Source organism: Polyodon spathula, chromosome 5, assembly GCF_017654505.1.
Source record: "Polyodon spathula isolate WHYD16114869_AA chromosome 5, ASM1765450v1, whole genome shotgun sequence".
Lineage (NCBI taxonomy): Eukaryota > Metazoa > Chordata > Actinopteri > Acipenseriformes > Polyodontidae > Polyodon > Polyodon spathula.
In genome coordinates this window covers 10398356-10423051 of record NC_054538.1, presented here as the reverse complement: position 1 = coordinate 10423051, position 24696 = coordinate 10398356, and the positions used below count along the sequence as shown (strand labels likewise).

Sequence of the window (24696 nt, the reverse complement as noted above, 5' to 3'; positions counted from 1 at the left end):
AGATTCCAACAAGCCCAATCCTGCTTAACCGTGGTTTAGAACCCTAGGTCATACTAAACCCTCCTCAGATGCCTGTGTCTACCAATCAGTGAGTAGAGCCCAGTTATTGGCTGTTGTCAAGTGTCAATCAATAACTCCTGTCCAGTTGAGGATGAACTTTCTTTTTTAAATTGAAACAAGCTAACAGTTGCATCAGGAACCTGTACTGGTACATATAACTGCATTGGATTTTAGTACAGGGTAAAAGTACACAAAGCAGACCAGATTTCACGGCCGTGAAATGGGAAGCGCCCTACATATACTTAAAGAAAAACTGACAAATGCAACATTTTGAAATTTAACATGAAATACTGTACTGCTATGGCTTCCGGTAGACTCTTCCAATATAATTTTGTAGTTTCTTTGATTACATGATCAATCAAGTTTCTTTGAAGTAAAAGATGAAAATTATGTTCATAGATTTTTTTTTTTATTGCCTCAGTGGTAAAATTCTAGGTGATGCTAAGCTTTTGTCCATACCTGTATATTGAAAAATACATAGCCATGTCAAAGAGAATTATTTGTTAGTTCGAGAAAAAGTAATTACAAATAAATGTTAAGAAATATGTAGCGCTTTTTAATCCAGTTTCGCTATGAAACCGAGTAGTATTGTGTGACGGACAGGAATTTTCAATCTAGCTGTATTTTAATAAAAGAAGCTTGTTGTATGGTAAGATGTACTGTATGTGAAACATATTTGAGATGTTATTGTATTCATTGTATTTGAATGAATTGGGCAGGGAATACAGCAACAAATAAAATCCTTAGACATTTTTTCTGCCATTTAACAATTGCTTTCTATTTTAATTAGTGCTAGGACGACCACAGGATTTTCATGTTCGTTCAAATATTCGATTATTTTTCATAAAGTGGCAAAAGCCATTATATTGCTCTGAACGCAGGCAGAGACAGCATAGCGGCAGGGGGCAAGGCCGTGGCCCCTGTGTGTGTGTGTGCGCGACTTTATTTTACAGTAATTAAGCTTATATTTCAAATTTTGACTCATCGGTCCATAAGACCGACTTCCACTCCTTAAACATCCAGTTTCTGTGTTTTTTAGCCCAGGCAAGTCTCTTCCTCTTACTCTGCAGTCTTTACAATGGATTATTTGCAGCAGTTCTTCCAGTTAGGAGAGCTTCAAGCAATCTCCTCTGAACAGTTCATGTTGAAACGTTTGTACTTCTAGTAGCATTTAGCTGAGCTTGTATTTCAGGGGCAGTTAATCGGCAATTTCGCAGACTTGTGACTCGAATTAACTTGTTCTCTGATTCTGAGGTCACGCTTGGCCTGCCTGACCTGGGCCGGGCCTGTTCAGTACTCATGAGTGCCAGTTTCTTCAAATAGTTTGATGGTCTTGGCCACAGCAGTTACAGACACTTGCAAAGTTCTTGCGATTTGTCTTAAAGATTGACCTTAATTTCTAAAAGTAATTAGTCTTTTTTTCTTTGCTTAACTGAGCGTATTTTGCCATTTTCTGCTCCCTTACATTCAGGAATGACAAACTTGTGCCTATGCTACCTATATTTATAGTAATCATGGACCCTGACCTGTTAACAATAATTGATGACAAAAGGTTAACTAGGTAACATGCTATTTATCTCAGAGAACATCTAACAAAGACACTTTTGTACTTATGCCAGTGTTCTAACACCGTGTTATACACATTTCAGACTTTTAACTGACTTGGGCTTCAGACTGAAATCCCCTTGCTTTGGGTGACCATTTCACTGAAATTGACAAGATTTACATTTTCATTTAAAAATTTAATTTTTCAATGCAATTCACTTATGATTATCAGCTTATATAAGTACACATATAATATAATGAAATATTAAGTGTTTATAGACAAGTTTATACAGTTAAAAGCATAGATAATCATGAAAAACCTGGTTTCAAGCAGGCGTACTCTAATTTTTGACTGGTACTCTGTGTGTGTGTGTGTGTTTGTGTGTGTGTGTAATATATACAATCTCACATATCATACAAAGCTCTTTTTCATTTGCCATCTTTTGAAAATGTCGTGAAAATTCTGGTAAGAAGGTAAATAAGGGCAAGGTATTTTTGTCATTTGTAGCGAATACGAACATCTCATTTTTGTTTCCAAATTTCGTTCGGATATTTGTCCCAGCACTAATTTTAATAGAGCTGCGGTGTGGTCTTTCTGTGCCATTTGTCATTCAAACATAATATTATGAGAAAATTAACCAGAGCTTGATGATGCTCTTGTACCTTCTGTATTTTCTATCGCGCTGCAATGGAAATGTGCAATTATTGTTTTTTCTGTTTTTTTTTAATTGACATCTCAATAATTCGGACAACCTGCCTGTCTCCAGACTTGCTTCGTAGCCATAACGTGACGATGTAAACAGACGGTGTACGCCATTGACGTCTTAAAATAACCAGCCCGTAGTTTTATAAATCACGTTTTAAATACTGCCCGGTAATTTTTTTTTTACTGGCCGAAAATTACTGCCATCTTTTATGAATATGGGCCATGAGGAGTAAAAAGCCAAATGAGATTTGAAAGCTAATACAGCTGCAACTGCAAGGTCCTGGAGGAGCTGTTCCAGTCCAGGTTTAATAGATTCTATTAATAATGTGCTCCAGTCAGGGACCTAGTTTAATTTAATAATTGAGAACAGGGTCAGAACAAAATTATGGACTAAAAGCGGTAAGGTTGCCTACCTGTTATATTTAACCAAAATGTCATTGGCCAAACTTGCACTTTCAGGATCAGAAAATAGTCTTTCCCTTCTACAGTTTCTCTGTTAGCCCTAAACTCCAGGATTCCAAAGCCAAATCAGTTTCACAGCAGTGTAAAAGCATGCAATGGCAGCAGATTACTGTTAAGTTTTGTTTTGCAAATAGTATAAAACTGTGTCTAATCCTGTGACGCAGGTGCAGCCTCCAGGTCGAGAGAACGGTGGCATGAGTGACATGCGCTCCCTCTCTGGGGGAGAGCGTTCTTTCTCAACTGTCTGCTTCATCCTCTCCCTGTGGGAAATCACAGAGTCTCCCTTCAGATGCCTGGATGAGTTTGATGTCTATATGGTATGCTTTGTTCTGCTTTCAGTTATGCTCTCTATTTAAGCGTTTAATTTGTAAACTTTTATGCAACTGATAACTGGAACATTTATCACGGAAGCTTAGAGATGAATTGTACCCTTGAGGAAGTTTATGATAAGATGTTTTTTTTTTTTAAATGTACTTATACAGGAATTGGCCGAAAATGTCTTTCTAGGTGTTGGGTGGTAATACTTGTTTACCCCTCTTCAATTTTTATTTGTTGAGTTGCTGTTTGTTTTATTTCTCTGAATTCTCTGTATGCGGACTGTTCATTATTATTATTTTTTAATATGCACTACCTTTCAACAAGTATTGAGACACCCTGTTCCCTAATACTATCCCAGTACTTGTTAGTGGGTAGCTTGTAATGCAAATGTTATTCTCTGTAGGACATGAAGAACCGAAGAATTTCAATGGACATGATGTTGAAATTGGCTGAATCACAGCACCTCCGCCAGTTTATGTTTATCACGCCACAAAGTACCAGGTAGCATTTTTTTTGTTTTTCGTGTATTTAAGGTAGAAATCAAGTGGAAAAACGTCTTCATCAAGACACTAAATCAATTAGACAAACATTTTGGCTAATGCTGTAATCACTACAGTTAACTTGCAGTGACATTTATGTCTCTTTTTGCTACTCACTGTTAAAATCTCTCAAAATGAAAACATCAAAACAGCAACCAAACATTGCATGATAAATGCTCTGATCAGTTCTTCAACAGAAATAAGCTAGTGGTCACATGACTAGACTGTGCTTTCCCTGTTGCTGCTTAGCAACTAAGGCTGAGGTTGCACAATAAAGCAGTAAAGTCATGCCAGCAACATGCTTCGGCAGCGATAGCACTAAGGAAATTTGGAATGCTTAAACTAACAACAAAGATCATCACCAAAGCAGACCAACTTATTTTCACACATTCTGTGGCCAGCATTGGTAAGAAAAAACTGGCTTACTTAAATTACTTTCAGTTTAGTAGAATTTGCAGCCTGACACAATAATCAGTAATGCATCAATACATGGTTTGTTACTGACAATATGCAGAGGAACTTCAATTTTCTATATAAATCAAAAACAGTTTAATGGATACCTTTTTCTTTTCTTTATAGGACTTTGCCTAAAAGCAACCTTATTAAAATTCACCAGCTAATGGACCCTGAAAGGGGGAATAAGCAACAAAGTGAAGATGAGGAAGCTAGTCAGAAATCATAGTTTATACCACGTGTTGGTTTATGGTAATTATAATTGCCCTATTAAGAGGTAGAACTTGTTCACCCTCTGTGAGAACTTGATAGGTTCAAGTCATGTTTTTTACCCTTGCCTGGTAATCCACTGACTAATGAATAAAAAATAAAAAACATTTGACAACTGTAATAAAATTTCAAAGTAATAAATATTCAAATTGTACATTATAGAAGATTCTTGTACAGTACTGTAATTGTATACTTTTATAAGTGCATTGCATTAAAACATTTATTATTGAAAGGTGATTTTATGTAACTGTGACAATAATCATCATCATCCTGATGTCAGTGCAGTATTTTGAGAAGAGCATGGAAACTTGCATACAGTGGTCGAAAATTATGTTAAGGGCTAAACATGGATTTTTTTTCTACTGTAAGAATTAGTATTAGGAGCAGTGGAAAAGTATTAAAACATGTACAACTTGTGATTGTTCAAAGACTACAACAGTGTTACACTAGGAGAGAGAGAGTGTGGAGACTAATGGCTAAGGGCAGTTCTGAAGTTGCATGTCCACAACACTGCTTTGATTGTGTTTTTTTTTTTTTTTCTTTTTGTTATTTTATAAAATTATTTGCATTGTTTCTTGCATGCTGTTGCATGGAAGTTTAGTGATTCTGTGATTCCACTGTTACTCAGGCAGCCGGTAGGATGAGGGAATAACCCATATTCACTCAGGGGACCCCACTCTTGTGGCTGCCACAGAATCTCTTCATTTCCATGGACCTGACATGCAAGATGGGTTTTGTGGTAAATAATACAGTCATGTAGGTAACTTTGGACAAATGGAAGTTCTTCGTAGAAATCCACTTGATTATATTTCTGGGTTTGTTCACATTTCTACCATTTTCTTTATCATAGTAAAATGTTCATTACAATTGGTAACAGATCAGTCAAGACCAGATACAGGATTAGATTTATGGCATACTTGTAATCAGATCCACTCATCCAGTTGTGATAACATGTTGTATATTGTAGGTATTTGTTAGCATAAATTCATTCCCCACCACACCCCCATACAGTAAATGCTTTTAACATTTTGTAAACGTTTGCCTTTTTCTATTGTTTAATATATTTTGTTATCATTGTTTTTTTCTATTTGCAGCTGTATTCCTTTTTAATATTTTTCCTTGTCATTTAAAGATTGTTTTTTTAATGTATTACTGAAACAGATTGCCATGTGTGTTTTGTTTAATGCATTTTACAATTGTTGATTTTTTTTTTTAATAGACTGAAATAAAGTTAGTGATACCTTCAGTAGCACGTTATGTCACAAAGCCCTCAACCATACATTTCCTAGCAGTGGTGGTGTTTAAATAATAAAGTACTGGATATTGGGGCCTATACAACCATACCCCTATTACCATTATATCAAATGAGTGGTAAATATATCACTCAGATAACTTACTTTATTTCAAGAAATATAGGGTACATTTTTTCTGCAGTGCTGTTCTGAGCACAGAAGGATATGTTCTTAACGTTTTTTTGCCTTTGCACTGTAATTTGTTAGTTGACTTTGATTCAAATTCTATGGTCGATATTCTGTGTTAAGTGATAGATGATTTCAAGCTACATTTTATGTTGAAACAAACCTCTGAAAATTGCTAATTCAGTGATGAAACTAATATCTGAACAATGCTAATTCAGTAATGAAACAAACCTTTGAACATTGCTAATTCAGTGATGAAACAAACCTCAACATTGCTAATTCAGTGATGAAACTAATATCTGAACAATGCTAATTCAGTAATGAAACAAACCTTTGAACATTGCTAATTAAGTCCTTCTATAAAACAACCAAGAAGGCAGAGACCATGAATGGTCTTGGAATACATTCTAACACATCACTTAAAATGTAACCCTGCATTGTCTTCACCCACTTTTTTTTGTAAGTTTTTTTTTTTCCCTATGAGCAAGAAAACAACAGAAGGGAAGAAAACACGTGTTTCCTATTTTAATAACAAGCATCTCGCCTGTATATTTACGTATTTAGAAACATGCATAGAATTGCTTTTTGTTGTTAGGTAGGCTATAGGCTGTGATTGTTTTTATATTTTAGAATACCAAGTTGTTGCAAGAACTTGAAAAACAAATGGTGATAGATTTTTTACTTTTTGACAAGGGGGGAAAGAAATGTGGTACAGTAGTCTCTCTGTCTAAGAGAACACCTGTCGGGAAGCAAGCAAAGTGTCCTCCAAGACAAAGTTGACCACTGGACACAAGATGCCACTGCCAATCCCAATATGAGTCAATAAAAACAAATGTATTTATTACTTCTGTCATGATGCACATGCATTAATATGACATTAGCAAAGCACCCCTACATAAAGTAAAAATGCAGCAGCAGCTCAACAGTATTTATGAATGCGAGAATTAATTTTATATGGTTATTAACACAGCATCCCTACACATGTTAAATGCAGCAGCAGCTCTAGATTATTCTAGATGACAAGTCAGTTTTGAAAAGACTGAATAAAAATTTCAATTTGAGTTTGAGTTATCCGGTTACAAAACAGCACTGTATCGGTTTTGAATCGGTTAGCATGAGAGAGGACCTCCAGAGGATGATCGGAAGCTATGGTACTCAACCACCTGGCTGCAGATGTGGGAGGGGCCCACCAGCTCCAGTCGCATTGGAATGAGCTACACCTACTTTAGCTCCACAAGCAGTAGGCACATCCACACCAGGGCCCACACCAGTCACCGCCAGTCCCCAGCGATCAAGAGAGCCACAACAGTCCCAGTGATTGAGGGAGAACTGCACCAGTCCCTAGCGACCGAGGAAGAGCTGCACTAGTCCCCAGCAACTGAGGGAGAGCCGCACCAGTCCCCAGCAATCGAGAGCCACACCAGTCTCCAGTGATAAAGGAAGACTACCTGCTGCTCCTGCCTCTGCCACCCAGGGAGACTACCCGCTGCTCCAACCTCCACCACAAGAGGGAGGCCACTTGTTGTTCCCACATCCACCACCAGAGGAGCTGAAGCTACCTCCAGAGAGTCAACTTCTGCCTTGTCCTGCAAAGCTTGCACTGCCTAGAGCTGCCGAGCCTGCAACATGGAGGGAGGCTAAGCCTGCAACACTGGGGATGCCTCCATGTCACTGCCCTGGGATGCCTGCTTGTCATCACCTGGGGCTTTGTTGTGTCCAGCAGCAACAGTTGCGCTGCCGGAAATTCTAGGGCCAGAGCCCAAGAGAAGGGAGACCACCTCCACTTCCAGTAGCTTCACTACCAGACTGCCCCGCACTGAGGGCAGCAGGACCACTGCCAGTGGCACCGTCACTACTGGAGTACGCCGCGCCACCACTATTGGTGAAGTTTCCCGCACTGAGCATTACCGATGCCACTGCCACTTGCAGCATTCCCACTGCCAGAACTGCCACTGCCAACTTTGCTACTGGCAGCATTTCTGCTGCCAGATTGCTCCAGCCTGAGGAGTCAACCAGTAAGCTGTCAGCATTTCCACTGGTCCGCTGACAGGATTGCCTCAGCTGAGGGGCCAGACTCACCAAGGTCAGCATATGTGATGGAGTAATCCCCATCTCTAGGTTTATTTGGTTTATTTTGTATGGTTTGGGTTATGTAGCAAGGGTGATTTTAAATATATATTGGTATTTGTACATGGGTAATGATCAACTGTATTACACACTACTGTATTACAATTGCTGTTACTTTAATGTGTTTTCACATTCTTGTGCTTATTTGAATGTACAGAGACTTTCGTACTTTAAAAAGTCCAATAAAGACCACATACTTTCAGAAAACAGCCCATAGATGTTTTATTATTTTAAACCACAACACAGGGATTGGATTAGTGCCGCCAACGTCATTAAGGGGCACAACACATGCTACTACATGGAAAAAAAAATCCTTTACAATTCTGAATAGTTGCTGTTTGTTTGAATTTTGCATTTGATAATAATTCATTGTCTTGTTCAATACAAACATTTGCTGGGAAAAGATGTTTGTCTGAAGTGTTGGTTAGGCCTCACTTAAGAAGCTGATGCTGTTACAAATCACATTAACAACACGTTCAAATTCAGGTGGAGGTTGAATATCAGTCCTTTAAGTAATCTACTCTTCAAAGATTCCTATGGGTACAAAAAAATATATATATAACCTATATATATATATATATATATATATATATATATATATATATATATATATTATATATGGGGGCTTGGGCTTTGCATGTGGAATACTGCATCTTTGAAGACAAGGGATTATATACAATGTGTGTGGTGAGGGGGAATAAAAAAAGTTCTATAAAAAATTAATGATAAAAAAAAATGTGGCACACCTTGGTAAGAAGCACCACTTGAATAACAAACAAATTAAGATTGGGACTTCAACGAAAGTAAGGATTGGTGCGTTGATGCTTGAAACAATGTGTACTTAATATTCTATAGGAATTCATATGTGTTCTTTGTCATCACAGTTTGATGCCCATACATATGCTGGGTCTTTAAAAAGGTGATTGTTTTAAAATTGGTTGTCATTCTTGGCCATAGACCGCTGTTATTGGGATTATGCTGTTATTTTTCTCTGTACAAGGTCATGTGAGCTTGCCAGTAAGTATATTTAAATGGAGACAACAATACATTTAGCAATATCAAGATTTTAATAAGGAAACATGCTCCCACAAGTATTAAATAATGGTTAAACAAATCACAAATATGCATCCTTAACAACAATACAGTGTTTTATTGAAGGACCTACTGCAATGAAAGTTGAGTTCCTATTGGCTCAGCACTACATTTCTTCAAAGAGGCTTAGTCTTGTTTGGATTATAAAGGATGCAAATGAGGAACGTATCAGGGCAAAACCTAAAGGCATGCAAAGAAATTACTTTATATTCACGAACAGTACAAGCACAATCGAGAGGAGGCTGATGAATTCAGTAATCCATCTCTCTTTCAGTCCAATTTTAATGTATAGAAGAATGGATAAATGGTTTATTAGACATTACCATGGGAATTCAGTTTCATTGACATTACTCAGTTTATGAAACACATACAGTAGCTAGCATCAGTAAACAAGAACAATAAATAGTAGCATAATTCAACGCAGCACATTACTGATGCACAAGCTTCAGAGGGAAAAGATAGAAATTACTTTGCGCACTTCACATTTGGCAGTACTTCAAACATTATATATATATATTATATATATAGATATATATATATATATATATATATATATATATATATTATTTATAATGTTAAGAAATTACTGTAGCACACGTGTTTCAAAAAGTTTGAAGCGAGTCCTCATTTAAATTCCATTCCAAGCAATTTTTTTTTTTTTTTTTTTTCTGAGGAAATAGCTGCAAACTGAATGGAACATTTAACTTTTTGTGCAGTCCATAATGCATTGACGTCAGCTCATTTCTGAATGTCACACTGAAGCAGTAATACAATGGATGGATCACTCTTTGCAGCTTCTTTGAACTCATCCAGCGTGATCTGATCGTCGTTGTTCTTATCCATCTTACTGAAAATCCTGTCTACACGCTGCTCAGGTGTCAGGCCATCCTCATTCATTTTCATCATGATGACAGTGCCCACCATTTTGTAAATGGCCTTTTGAAAGAAAAGAGAATGTTTTTTAGATATATTATCCAAATTGTCAGACATCAGGAAAATCAGTACTTTACATAGGAATTCCAAAAGGTGATTGCTTTAAAATTGGTTTTTATGCTTGGCCATGGACTGTTGGTATGGATGGATGGATACATGTTTTATTCTGTACTAAGAAATTAACATATAACTGAATATTCTACATATATTCCTAAAAAATAACAATTTCATCATATACGTTACAGGAAATTCACTTAGGAAGCATTTTCTTCAGTTAACTTAAAACAAACAGAAGATAATTACAGATTATTTACTCTAAAATGCTGCACAAATTCAGCACAAACAACAGCGGTAGAGCAATATTAACAGGCTGGCAGGGTTGAAGAAAAACAACAGTAATCAAGCAATTGCTCAAGGTTAAATAACTTAATTAAATTCACCTAAAAAGCATCACACACTTAGCTGGATGGATGCAGTGCTTATATAACCCAAAATAATGGATATAATGGATATAATTTTTTTCTTTAAAATTATGAGACAGAATACAGCTCAACAATAAACTTTAATGGAGCCACATTTCTGTATTGTCCTAATGAATATTAATTTAATGCACTGTTTATAAAATTACCACAATTTTACAAAAGCACAGGATAACAATGCTAAAACCAACCTACACAATTAAAACTATCAAACAGCATAAAGAGTACTGTAGGTGCCTTAGCACTAAGAGTAATAGGTCTGGGTAACAATGAAGAAAATCACCATGGCAACAGCTGTTCAGCTCTACAGCTTCTAGTGTTCAGAATATAATCATATATAAGGTGTGCAGAATACTCGAGTGAAAGTATCCTTTACAGCAGTGTGCAAGGTTAGTATACAAGAGGAACCCATTATACTGTTACAAGGGATACAGCCCAAGACAGCTAAGTCATGCATGGTAACACGAGGGGTGCACTATACACAATGTGCTTAAACAATGTTGGTATATAATACCCGTAGAAGTTTAGCATGCTATTCAAATTCTGACCACTTTTGACTGATTCCTTGTATTCACTATCCATGCATCTTTATCCAAAAACACATTGAATTCTGTATGCAGACCAATAACAAGAGGCTTTAACGGCATTCTCAGTTTTCTATTTCAATGTTTTCTCAATTGTTTGAATGAAATACAGAAATACTGTCTAACTTTCCAACTGCTATTTGTATTTTACATTACAAAATATGCTATAACTATAATCCCTTTAACTACTTTTCAACCCAATTTTAATCAAAGTCTTTTAGAGACAATTAGGTCACTCTTAAACATTTTTTCCATTGGGAAATCCTGACAACAGTAAAACATTTCCACAACTCTTTCAACCAACCCCCATGGCTTTATTCCATGACATCAGAGAGATCGATCTCCTGAATGCTTGTAACATCAGTACAATCCATATTTGTATGATACTCCTGTTTCTAAAATTGAACATACTATTTTTCAGTCTCACAAGTGCCAAGGCATCTAATGCAATTTTGTTATTTAATATTTAATTAGTCTCAACTTACCTCAATAATCTCTAGCATTTCCACTCTTGTAATTTTTCCATCTCCATCCAGATCATACATGTTAAAAGCCCAGTTCAGTTTCTGCTCAAAGCTCCCCCGTGATGTGATAGACAGTGCACAGATAAACTCTCTGAAGTCAATGGTCCCGTCTGCGTTCTTATCAAAGGTTCTGAAGGCATGTTGGGCAAACTTAGATGCGTCACCATATGGGAAAAACTGCAAGAAAAAAATAAACAAACAAAAAAACCCAGAATGAGAATAGAAGAAGACTTATCTTTACGTGAACCAATAGCATGTTTTTCTAATAATGTGTTAACATTTACAGATATTAAAATGTTGCCCTTTACCTTGCAATCCTCGCAGACCAATCAACCCGTGTTGCAATTTGCTACCAGTGGAAAATCAGACCAGAGAACTACTGTACTTCTCAGCATTGTATCAAACACTAAGTATTTATTTAGGTTCATATTTTCATGGTTTTTATATTTGATTTTATATTATTATTTCACCTTCAACATTTGCCTGCAAATCTAAATTGAATTAAGAAGCAGAGTGGAATGAGTTGTCTAACAAATGATTGGACAACATTTAAGTTGAAGCGAGCTGAAACAAAAGACAACAACCTACAATCTGTTGCCACTACTGTTGTCATTAATTCATGTAGATATTAATACGCTAAATTAATTGACAATGGAACATTTTCAGTCATCTTTTCATTAATTGATTTATTTAACAATAAAGTTATTTGTTTCTTCAACAAAGCCCTACACTATTAAGCTCCAGGGATTTTATTGAGGAGACATTTTCAAGCCGAATCATATTCAGCTTCTACATTGATTCAGAAAGGCAAGTGTTAAGATCAACGGCTGAATGGAAGATACATTGATCAGAGCAACCCACATTCACACTGAAAATTATTTAAAATATTTATATTTAAACTACAGAATGATCAGTACTAAAACTTGCAAGTTATTACTAGAACAGTATTTCAATCATGCATATTAATTATTATTTCTACAATTCATTTTTTTCTAAACTTGTTGTGAGTATATTTTAAAGTTTGCACTTCTCCAGGACAGCACATTATTTAATCATTTCTATATCTGTAAATTGTTCTTTACCTGTAATGTGTGTGTGTTTTGTTAATGGTGCGAACGAGTTTACATATGAAATCCAAGATAGAGAAAACATAATTGTCTAAAACAGAAATAAGTACAGAAGAGGGAAAATCAATCACTCTCCATTATCTTTAGGCACTCAGAAATGCACAGAATAACCTTTTAAAAGCATACTTTCAAATACTGCAACCTTTAAAGTGCATCCAGTTTAATTCAGTAGATAACTACAGATACACGTTCTAAATACCCCGTTAAGAGTTGTAGGTACCGGTAATGTATGGATGACATTCACAGAGTGTAGGTATTAATAAAAAAAAAAAAAGATTTGAAATGTCATTGCCATCAAAACAGCCACAAAAAATATAAAATATATATATATATATATATATATATATATATATATATATATATATATATATATTATATATATATATATATATATAATGCTTTCAAAAATAGACGTTAATAGTTTATATTTATCAATTAACAAAATGCAAAGTGAGTGAACAGAAGAAAAATCTACATCAAATCAATATTTGGTGTGACCACCCTTTGCCTTCAAAACAGCATCAATTCTTCTAGGTACACTTGCACACAGTTTTTGAAGGAACTCGGCAGGTAGGTTGGCCCAAACATCTTGGAGAACTAACCACAGTTCTTCTGTGGATTTAGGCAGCCTCAGTTGCTTCTCTCTCTTCATGTAATCCCAGACAGACTCAATGATGTTGAGATCAGGGCTCTGTGGGGGCCATACCATCACTTCCAGGACTCCTTGTTGTTCTTTACGCTGAAGATAGTTCTTAATGACTTTCGCTGTATGTTTGGGGTCGTTGTCATGCTGCAGAATAAATTTGGGGCCAATCAGATGCCTCCCTGATGGTATTGCATGATGGATAAGTATCTGCCTGTACTTCTCAGCATTGAGGAGACCATTAATTCTGACCAAATCCCCAACTCCATTTGCAGAAATGCAGCCCCAAACTTGCAAGGAACCTCCACCATGCTTCACTGTTGCCTGCAGACACTCATTCGTGTATCACTCTCCAGCCCTTCGGCGAACAAGCTGCCTTCTGCTACAGCCAAATATTGCAAATTTTGACTCATCAGTCCAGAGCACCTGCTGCCATTTTTCTGCACCCCAGTTCCTGTGTTTTCGTGCATAGTTGAGTCGCTTGGCCTTGTTTCCATGTCGGAGGTATGGCTTTTTGGCCGCAAGTCTTCCATGAAGGCCACTTCTGACCAGACTTCTCCGGACAGTAGATGGGTGTACCAGGGTCCCACTGTTTTCTGCCAATTCTGAGCTGATGGCATTGCTGGACATTTTCCGATTGCGAAGGGAAGTAAGCATGATGTGTCTTTCATGTGCTGCAGTAAGTTTCCTTGGCCGACCACTGCGTCTACGGTCCTCAACATTGCCCGTTTCTTCAAAAGAGCTTGGACAGCACATTTGGAAACCCCTGTCTGCTTTGAAATTTCTGCCTGGAAGAGACCTTGCTGATGCAGTATAACTACCTTGTGTCTTGTTGCTGTGCTCAGTCTTGCCATGGTGTATGACTTTTGACAGTAAACCGTCTTCAGCAACCTCACCTTGTTAGCTGAGTTTGGCTGTTCCTCACCCAGTTTTATTCCTCCTACACAGCTGTTTCTGTTTCAGTTAATGATTGTGTTTCAACCTACATATTGAATTGATGATCATTAGCACCTGTCTGGTATAATTGTTTAATCATACACCTGACTATATGCCTACAAAATCCCTGACTTTGTGCAAGTGTACCTAGAAGAATTGATGCTGTTTTGAAGGCAAAGGATGGTCACACCAAATATGGATTTGATTTAGATTTTTCTTCTGTTCACTCACTTTGCATTTAGTTAATTGATAAATATAATCTATTAACATGTCTATTTTTTAAAGCATTCTTACTTTACAGCATTTTTTCACACCTGCCTAACACTTTTGCACAGTACTGTATATATATATAATTTTTTTTTTGTATTACAATAAATTACACAGATGTCTCCCCTGTAGCTTTGTATCATGAATGGCACAATGCAAAGCTACAGGGGACAGTTACAAATTTCATTTGACAAAGTGCACAATGTAGTGACTCAACACAGCAAGCATTTTTTTTTTTTTTTTTTTTTTTTTCATAGAGCTTCAAGTTCTGTTTAAAGTAACTTAGACACTGTCTGACTTCAAACTTGTTAAGATTAATATATTTGATATCAAGGCTGAAAAGTTCTAAAACACAGCTATTTCGCAGAGTGATGCTACTAAACAAATTCCGCTCCTAAGTCCCAGCTTTGGGTACTGTGGAATAATTGTAGAATCAACAGCACTTATAATGTTCTACTCTAGTAACTATGATAAATTCCATCTAAACCAAAAACTGAAATAGGATTTCTAATAATAATCCTGCTTTACATAATTCAGTGCTATGCCCAATGTGGGAAGGTTTACTTTCAAGTTGAGGGTTACCCCTGGCTTCCATGCACTGATGTTGTATTTAACTCACTCTGTGTCTTAGTCTACTCAGCATTTGTGACATCATTAGACACTAGTGACGGTTTTTTATTTTTTTTTGTATTTTTTTTATTTTTAGCTTATATCACCGAGATTATATGATATGTATTGTTGTTTTGTCAAAATTATTACTATTTTTGTGCTGTGCGTTGTGTAACAGGGCAGTGGCTGTGCGCTAACAAGCGACCCCATGCACCGTAAGCGAGCGTCTTTACCATGCCTAGCCTCCACTTGGATATCATAGAGCCGATCGCCAAGGCTAACGGGGGGAAGAGTGTTATGGGCAGTGTTGTGTGATAGACTGTTGTTATGGATTAAGTCCTGTCCCGTTAGTGAGATGAAGTTAAAAGCTCTTAAATCATGAATGCAGACGAGCCTGGCTCTTTTGCACTCTGGTTAAGATGCTTGCTTGCGGTGTGCGGGGTCACTGGTTGGTGCCCAGCCTCCTCCCTGTTACAATTTGGGAACTATGGTTTCGTTAGGTGTCCCCCAAGGCTCAGTCCTGGGACCCGTTCTGTTTTCTCTCTACACCTGCTCCCTGAGTCCCCTCATCTCTTCCCATGGCTTTGCGTATCATCTCTATAAGAACGATGCCCAGATCTTCTTCTCTTTTCTCTTCCTCAGCCAACATGCAGAATTTGCCCCTTCCTCACTGACTACTCCAGTGGTGCGCAAACTTTTTAAATGCCGCCCACCCTTTTTAGCGTACATTTTGCTTCTCTATAATCACATCCCTGACTTGCTTAGAATGCTCTTTCTCTTCATTTTGATTTTTTCTTTTGAAAGTCTCTACCATACTGTGGGACCATACAGACAGACCGGTATTTATCCTCAGGTGGAGTCCATCAACAAATTGTGTGACTTGTTGAGGTAATATATTGTACCTGAGCAAATTTAGGCTTGCAATTACAAAGGGTATGAATACTTTTTTTAATCTGATCATTTCCGTTTTTCATTTTTAGTAAATTGTTGAAAGCTTTTGGAATTTTTCTTTTGACTTGACATGGTGCTCGAGGCTTTGTAGATCAACGGGAAAAAATCCTAATTTAAACTATCTCAAATTCTGAATCTGAGACTCTTAAATGTGAAAAAAAGGGATGGGGGTTGAATACTTTTTCAAGGCACTGTTTATATATATATTTGCCTCAGCCATTGGTGTGGTTTCTCATCTCCTATTATGGAGAAACAAAGGGGACAGTGGGTTGATTCCTGGGAGGCAAAGAGATCTGTCTGATCTCCCAAAACTTCCCAAATGAGGCTCACCACCTGAACTACTGCGTAATCTTCTTGAGAGGAGGTCTGCCACCCAGTTTGTCACCGCGGGCAGATGTACTCTTGTGCCCAGAGCAAAAGCTTGCAGGCTGCATGATGGAGACGACCTGAGGCGGCCCTGGTGGTTGATGTAAGCCACCACTGTTGTGTTGTCCATACAGACAAGCACATGTCTCCCTCAAGCCTCCTGAAAAAAGATCTGCAAGGCCAGGTATGCCTGTAGATCCACACACCTTGCACACCACGGCCATTTCACATTGCGCCCCAGCCCAGGCTGGACAAGTCTGTGGTGATGACCCCATTTCTGGTGACACTGCCCAGTGCTACGCCTAGGCGTAGCTGGGCTGGCTGTTTCCATCAAAAGAGTGCCTGTAGACAGTGGTGGTGTAGCACTTGCTACACACTGCAGCACAACATGCATACTGTCTGCTGCACTTTATTGCGTGGCAGATGTCTGGCCAGGCAATCGCATTCTCAGTGATTTGTTAAATCAACAAGGGCATTCTGTGAATATAAAGTCAAGTAGTTTAAATTACATGGTCACGGTAAATTATTCCATGTACCAAACACTTCAATAAGAGCTGTTTATTTTCCTATATGCAAGCTATTGGCATCTCTCTGCACTGGTCCTCTGAGGTTGCTAGTTAATTGTACCCCAACATTATACTGTTAGGTTATTTGTGTAAATAGGGAACAGGGTGGTCTAATGAAACAGTAATTGTTTTTTTCAGCTATTATCTAAATGGGTGTTAAGCCACGCCTCATTAGGGTGCTGGATCAAGTCTCTTTAAATCTTTTTTCCAATTCTGGTTGATTCCGGGTTTGTTAGAATGATATGTCATTCTAAGCTACCTCTGTACAACCAAACTCTGAAAATAAAACCAATTTAAATGGAAACGATCTCCGATTCGTTTTATTGTTTTATTGAGTTCAAAGTAAACACCCTTGTGGTGAAATGGATTTTCCCATTGTAAATGCTCCAGCTAAAGGAACAGAACACCCTTTTGTCACCACTAGCGATTTGTTCACAACAGATCATCATCATCATCAAACTTAAATTAAAATGGTTCATTCAGTCTTTTCAAAACCGATTTGTCATCTCGAGAGTTCCTTGAGGCACACTGATTGGTTCATTAAATCTTTCCAGAACCGCCTTCATATCATTGACTTGTTTTGTATTCTGATTACCATGTGTGCACCTCATCGCTACAAAATGGCATGTAAACCAAAGTGATATGCACAGCTGTTTCTCTTGGTACATAAAGTTGGAAATTGTTCGAGCTCTTGAAAAAAACCTGAATCAGACACAAGTCACCGAGCAATTTGGTGTTTCCTGTTCTGGTGAGTTGCTTCACCATTCTCTTAAATAATGTGTATGTCTTCTATACTTTTTACATGTGTAGGGGTGCTGTGTTAATTTAGTTTTACAGTTAGTTTATTAACGTTAGTTTGTCTATTACTCCATTATTATAGTTTCACGGAATGCCTGCAAAGGCGGAAGGTGAATGGAGTGTGTGTGGGTCTTGGGCAACAGAGTGTTAGTGATAAAGTCGAACAGATAGGACAGGCCCCCTGCTGCTTGAAGATCCGCTAGCTGCTTGAGTGGCTGTGGTGAGTAGGGGACGACATGGATAGAGAAAATCCATACCCCCCCCTCGGTAGAGGACCCGTCCCGGCAGCTTGTCTGGTGGTAGGGAGACCCAGCTACCCCGGGGGGACAGAAAGGTACCCGGATCTGGAAAGGAAAAAGATCTAGACAGGTCCCGTCCGTAGAACCGACCTCCATCAGGCGTGAGCCCCGAAGTGAGGGCCGGGCACCCGCTGGATGCCCGCGGGACCTGGAGGAAAATGACAGAGTGTTAAGAGAAAGGTGTACAGATTAGAGCCTCACTGTGGCTAAAGCACACGAGCTGCGAAAGAACAGGTGTGGCCGGGGGTCCCCTCTGACCTACGAGGAACCTGGGCAGCGGAGCCTGGCCCGGCTGGGGGAGTGAAACTCTTCCCCCCCAGAGGGAGCCCTGTGCAGACAATGCAGTGAAGGAAGAAAAGAAGAAGAGGAGGAGGAGGGAGGACCAACACAAAATGAAAGACAAGAGCAGGAAATAGTGCACAACTTAAGTAGGGAAGAAAGAGAGATTGACAGATGGTACAGCCAGAGGGGATCCCCGGCACTGCACAAACCCCACCCAGAAACAGGCGAGAGCACAATGCCAGTTATTGGAAGCAGCTGGGGGGAGAGATGCCGAGTCATCCCCCGCCCGAAAGGGGATATACCGAAAATGCGTCCGCTTCCCTTACACCAGCCGAATATCATCAGTAAGGACAGGATGGCATGGTTTCGGGTTAACTGGCTGAGAAAGAGAGAGAGGAAAGCAGGTGAGGGCCTTTTACGACATCCCCCGAACTACGCCACGAGGCTACATTTATTAACATACACTTGTCTATTGCTATTTTCTTATTCAGTTTATTTCATATGTTGATGCACATGCATTATGATAATTCATATTTATTTATTTATATATTTATTTATATTGTGTCTGGTGGTTAACTCCATCTTAGAGAACACTTCAACTAAGAACACTTTGCTTTCATCCTGAGGGGTGTTCTCTTAGCCGCAGACTACTGTATAACAATTACAGAAATAACATAAAACGTTTCGTATTGTTCTAAAAGGCAAAAAACGAGAAATAATATAACTCCAACCAGAGCTATGCAGCTGACTTATGTTGCTGGATACCTGGGAAGAAGCGACCTGAGCCACTGGCTTCACTCAGGGCACTTGGCCACAGCGGGACGTAACAAGCAACAAGCTGTAGTGCGCACAAATACATGTAAATAGAAAAACTATTACAGTGATTGGTTTAAATACCACATATAATTTGTGAAAAAGACAATAAATGTGAAATATATACAGACAGAAGCAACAATGTACAAGGCTCTCCGATCAGGTCAATCTTGAAAGGAAAAATGGGGCTGAGATCTGTGAGCGCATGTACCATTGGGGGCTGGGCATGACTGCATCAAGGGATCATTGAGCAGCTTTGGTATATTAATATTCAGGTTTCTGGTCTTTAGGATGTAAATACCCATGCGGTAATGGTTACGTTTCGTACTTGAAAGGGAACAATTTGTGTGAAACATCGCTTACTTCTGCCTTGCAGTGTTTTAATGAAATCATAGATGCTTGATTACACCGTGTAACAATTTTTTTTTTTTTTGGTTCCTGGGTAGTAAGTGTTATTTCCTAATTGCTTATGCCTCAAAAGTATAGAAAATGGCTATTATTCCCCACAAACTTTGCTTTTGTGACCAGGACAGTGATATATTGAAATATACCTATTTTCCAGAACATTCCAGATAGATTCAGTGCTGAGTAAACTTGGAGTAACTTCTAGAACTTTCTAGAACTTTTCAGTAATATAAATAGTAGTATAAATACAGAGGCCTTAAGCCCACCAGTTCAGTTTAGTTCCAGCTGCCTAAGTGGATACATATCTGCATTTTTCTGAGATGGCATCAAGAGGCTGCAAGCATCCGCAGACGCATTTTGCTATGTCTGCGGCCAATTTATCAAGACAAGAGCGAAAAAGTACTCCGTGGAAGCATCTGCTAAGATGTGTGAGGCCTACAAGGCAAATTTCGGCATGCCTGTCGGGGATCAAGACAAACCCTGGGCACCTCATTTCACCTGCGAGCACTGCAAAAAAACTCTGGAAGGTAAGATGGACAATTGTTGCTCAGAATTTTATGTTATAAAATTTGTTAAAATTTTTAAAATTGTAAAAGTTTTTAATTTTAAAATGTTTTACAATTTTCAATGTTATTGAAAAAATATACCATATATGAAAAATGTTGTGAGAATCTCTTACACATTAGTCATAGGTGAAATAAATGTATTTTTGTAGGATGGTACAGAGGGGAAAAGAAAGCCATGAAGTTCACTATCCCAAAAATTTGGCGGGAACCCACTGACCACTCAAGCAACTGCTACTTCTGCATGGTGGACCCTTCCAAACGTCGGACTGGCAAGAATGCACCTGCTATCACGTATCCGGACCTTCCTTCATCCATCGCCCCGGTGCCACACTACCATGAGCTCCCCGTACCCACTCCTCCGGAGAGAGAGCAGCCGTCTTTAGAAGAGAGCAGCAAGTCAGAGAGCGAGGAAGACATTGTAGATCCAGACGACAATTTCAGAGGTGGAGCTGAGGCGAGAAACCCATACTACCCCAACCAAAAAGACCTCAACGACTTGATTAGAGATCTTGGTCTCACCAAGTCCAATGCCGAGCTTTTGACGTCTAGGCTCAAGCAGTGGAACTTGTTGGATGAAAGTCGCAGATCAGAGGAAGCGTCACCAACCTTTTTCCAGCTTCTTCACCTGTCAAATGGGCTCTGCTTCTGCCACAATGTGACCAGTCTGTTCAAGGCAATCGGAATCGCCTGTAACCAGAATGATTGACGCCTCTTCATTGACAGCTCATCCAGGAGCCTCAAAGCCGTGCTGTTCCATAATGGTAACAAGTACCCGTCTCTTCCCCTGGCTCACTCGGTGCACCTCAAAGAGGATTAAAACAGCATCAAGACCTTGCTGGACGTTGGACCTTGCTGCAGGAGGTCATAGGAGAAATGGTGGCATTCCTGATGGGTCTCCAAGGCGGTTTTACCAAGTTTCCCTGCTATCTTTGCCTTTGGGACAGCAGGGACACCAAGGCACACTACCACAGGCGGGACTGGCCACAGCGGACCGAGTTCTCTGTGGGGAGGAACAACGTCAAGTGGGAGCCACTGGTGGACCCCCGGAAGGTGCTGATGCCACCACTGCACATCAAATTGGGCCTTATGAAACAATTTGTCAGCCCTCTAGATAAGGAGTCGACAGCCTTCAAGAACCTTCAAGACTTCTTCCCTAAGCTGTCTGAGGCAAAGGTCAAAGCCGGTGTCTTCGTCGGACCACAGATAAAGACGATCCTGGAGTGCAATGAATTCCCCAAGAAGCTCACTAGTAAGGAGAAAGCGGCTTGGAACAGCTTTGTCGCAGTGGTTCAGTGCTTCCTGGGCAATCACAAAGCCGAAAACTATGTGGACTTTGAACGCCGCTACCAAGGACAGTATAACGAGAACATGATGGGAGACTACATTTGGGGGCTGATTTGTGAAAGTGATTTACAGTATAATCGTAAATCTCGAAAAACTACTCACTTCTAAATCTTTTGTAGTCATTTTTGTATTACTTTAGTATAAATACATGTTAATTTGGATTCATATGTTGTTTTTTTCTGACTTTATGTGAATGAAAAGACACAAATTCGCCCGTTTTCTCATTGGAAATAGGTAAATTTCAAAATATCAATGTCCTGGTCGCAAAAGCAAAGTTTGTGGGGAATAATAGCCATTTTCTATACTTTTGAGGCATAAGCAATTAGGAAATAACACTTACTACCCAGGAACAAAAATTGTATTACATAGTGTTACCAATGCGATAGACAATAACTGCTTCTCTTCATGACCACGCACCATGACTTAAATATATAATGAGGTGAGACAGATTATTTTTATGCTTCCTGTAAGCCTTGCCAAAGAAAATGGGACATCACAGATCACAGCTTGGCATATGACTGCATTGTTATTACTCATTAAAGAATACCTGAGTCTCAGTGAATTAAACTGAAATGGACTGGAAATTTTAAAAAAGTACTGTGCAGTACAAGCCAAATAAATGACTGAATAGCCCTATTACTGTAGAGTACAGACATTTTCTTGAAACAATATTTAGTCTGAAAATAATATAAAAAATGATTCCGCTCCTGCAAAATTGTAACAATGTACGTTGTGGTGTTTGTTTATCTGTTCACTGCATGCATTTTCAGTTATTATGATACTTTTCAAACTAGAAATAGTATCATAATAACTGAAAATGCATATAACGAGCAAGAAAATGTGTTTTGTTCCTAGGGTTACATTTATTCAGAATCAGAAGTCACTTGGGCTTTTTGTGTGACTCCTGGTTAAACACCCACAGGAAACTGTAAACCTGATGACCTGTAACACAGCCTACTGCATGCTTTAAATGAAAAAGCAGCCTACATATATTTTTATGTAATGCACCCACTACAAGTACCGCTACCAGACATATATCTTTTTGTTAGTCACTTATAATTTCTGTCATATGAACGAATACAAACATGGTTCTTTTTGTAAATACGTTGCATGAAGTGTGTATATTGAATATTTCTTTCCATCCCTACAGCCTAACAGCTGTAAAAGTTTTGTTCTTACATGTGGTGTAGGAGGATGTAAAAATTCTGACTTCTAATAGAAACTTTATTGTCAAATTTGGAATGTTTACATCCGAGTTCACTGCACTTAAAAACAATTCCTCACTTTAACAGCTGTTGCGCTGTAGGGATGGGACAAATACGTAATATACACAGCTCGCAACGTCTTTGCAACAACGACCATGTAATGTATTCTGTTTGCTTACTTTTGCTTTTTTATACTCGTACACCTGAATAAATCTAAACCTTTATGCTTCATACACCGCAGGTACAGGCACTCAGCTGTCGCAGCACCATGTCATATTATATTTACACAGTGAGTGGATCTAATGTATTACATACAGTAATATAGAAAGGATTATATTGACCTGGTAAATAGAGACGGCTATAAAGATTGGTTTGATTGAATTGGACCCAAGTGTGTAACATGGGAAGCTTGCTGGTCCAGTGGTTAAAGAAAGGGGCTTATTCCTGGTTCAATCCCAGCTCAGCCACTGACTCACTGTATGTGACCCTAAGCAAGTAATTTAACCTCCTTGTGCTCTGTCCTTCAGATGAGATGTAAAACCAAGGCTCTATTGCAAGTGACTCTGCAACAGCAGGTGTGATGCATATTTCATCACCGTAGCCTCTGTAAGTCGCTTTGGATAAAAGCATCTGCTAAATGACTAATTAATAATAATTATATTACTACTGTATATTATGTTAAGAGGTTTGTATGGCTCTACAAAGATACTGTATACATGTAGTATGTAGCAGTATTGCAGAAAAAAACTATCAATAACCACAAGAACAAACCTAAGGCTTTGCAGTATTTACATTCTTGTATATAATCCCTAATGACTGAGGGGACAAAGCAGTTTACAATGAAGGTGAGACACTTGTATACAGATGACAAGGGGAATCCTACAGCTGCAGATAAACTGTCATATTGACAAGTTGTTTTTGCTGTGTTAAAATAAGTCTGTTTACTGATAGAAAGATTATGTAAACTGAGTTCCAGCAGAACAGTTATAAAACAAACATCCTTTAACCACTAACACTGTCTCCGAAATAAAAGAAAAAAAAAGCAAAATAACAATACCATTTTATTATTTAAATTAATATCACACGCAGCACTTATATCAACCTAGCAGCAAGGTCGTGACAAGATCAAAGAGCAAGATCAAACAGATATTAAAATGATTTCAATATGAAACGACAAAATCAAAAGCAGGCTTTATTTAAAGCTGCTAATTTGAGGATTAACAGTAACACCAGGGGCTTTTGTGATGATCTCCATAAATAAGGATTACCAGTTGGCTCAGCTCAGGCAATCGGAATGCAGATGGCACAATCATAGTGGTCTACATGCATAAAGCACAGCCAAGGGCCCTCCACCCAAATCACCTTCCTTTAAGTGGAGCACAACAGCCTTCATAATCAGCTGTCAAGCTGTCATTCTCTACTGCTAGGAAACCAATGCTGTCCTGCTGTGCACACATTTTCTATAACCTCCACCTCAATGGAAGTCATTTAACAATGTTGCAGTTGTAATGACTGTTATACATTTTCCCTTTTTTGGTCTAGAGGCTTTGCTGTTGTTTCTCTAAATCCGGCAATACAGTAATAACTGCCTGTGGCAATGTTGCCCGCCCCTGTGTGTATTTCAGTTTGTCCTATGCCACCTCCACCAGCAGGAGCAGAGCATCTGGAGCTGCCTCTGGCTCCACCACCTCCACCTGCAGGAGCAGAGCGGCTGGAGCTGCCTCTACCTCCTACACCTCCACCAGCAGGGGGTGAATGCCTGCTGGGTTCCTTTCCACCAGCAGAGGGTGAATGCCTGCTTTCCACCAACAGAGGATGCAAGTCTGCTGGTATCACTTCCCCTACCAACATGAGGAGAGGAGCTGGAGCTGCCTCTGCCTCCATCAACATCAAAGGAAGAGGAGCAGAAGCTGCCTCTCCCTTCACCAGAAGAACCAGGACTAGATGCTGGCGGTCCTCAGCAGCCCTTGCATAGGCTGTTGAGGGAAGCACGGGGAAGAATCGCCCGG

General features: G+C 38.9%; 2 protein-coding genes across 6 annotated transcripts in view; one reads left to right on the top strand and one right to left on the bottom strand.

The window, feature by feature from the left end:
- Positions 1–5444, top strand: part of smc6 (structural maintenance of chromosomes 6) — a 61875-nt gene extending 56431 nt beyond the window's left edge. For 3 of the 4 annotated variants that reach the window (XM_041249698.1, XM_041249696.1, XM_041249697.1), the window contains 3 exons: positions 2938–3090; positions 3495–3592; positions 4210–5444. In XM_041249698.1, coding sequence (XP_041105632.1) covers positions 2938–3090; positions 3495–3592; positions 4210–4312 — 354 coding nt within the window. In that variant the 3' untranslated portion in view covers positions 4313–5444. Of the gene's footprint in view, positions 1–2937; positions 3091–3494; positions 3593–4209 lie in introns of those variants that run through there. The other variant, XM_041249700.1, reaches the window with a different exon arrangement.
- Positions 5445–9635: 4191 nt separating this feature from the next.
- LOC121315528 (visinin-like protein 1) overlaps positions 9636–24696 on the bottom strand; it is a 39601-nt gene continuing 24540 nt past the window's right edge. For both annotated transcript variants that reach the window (XM_041249695.1, XM_041249694.1), the window contains 2 exons: positions 11472–11687; positions 9636–9926 (listed from right to left, as the gene is read on the bottom strand). In XM_041249695.1, coding sequence (XP_041105629.1) covers positions 9729–9926; positions 11472–11687 — 414 coding nt within the window. In that variant the 3' untranslated portion in view covers positions 9636–9728. The remainder of the gene's footprint in view (positions 9927–11471; positions 11688–24696) is intronic.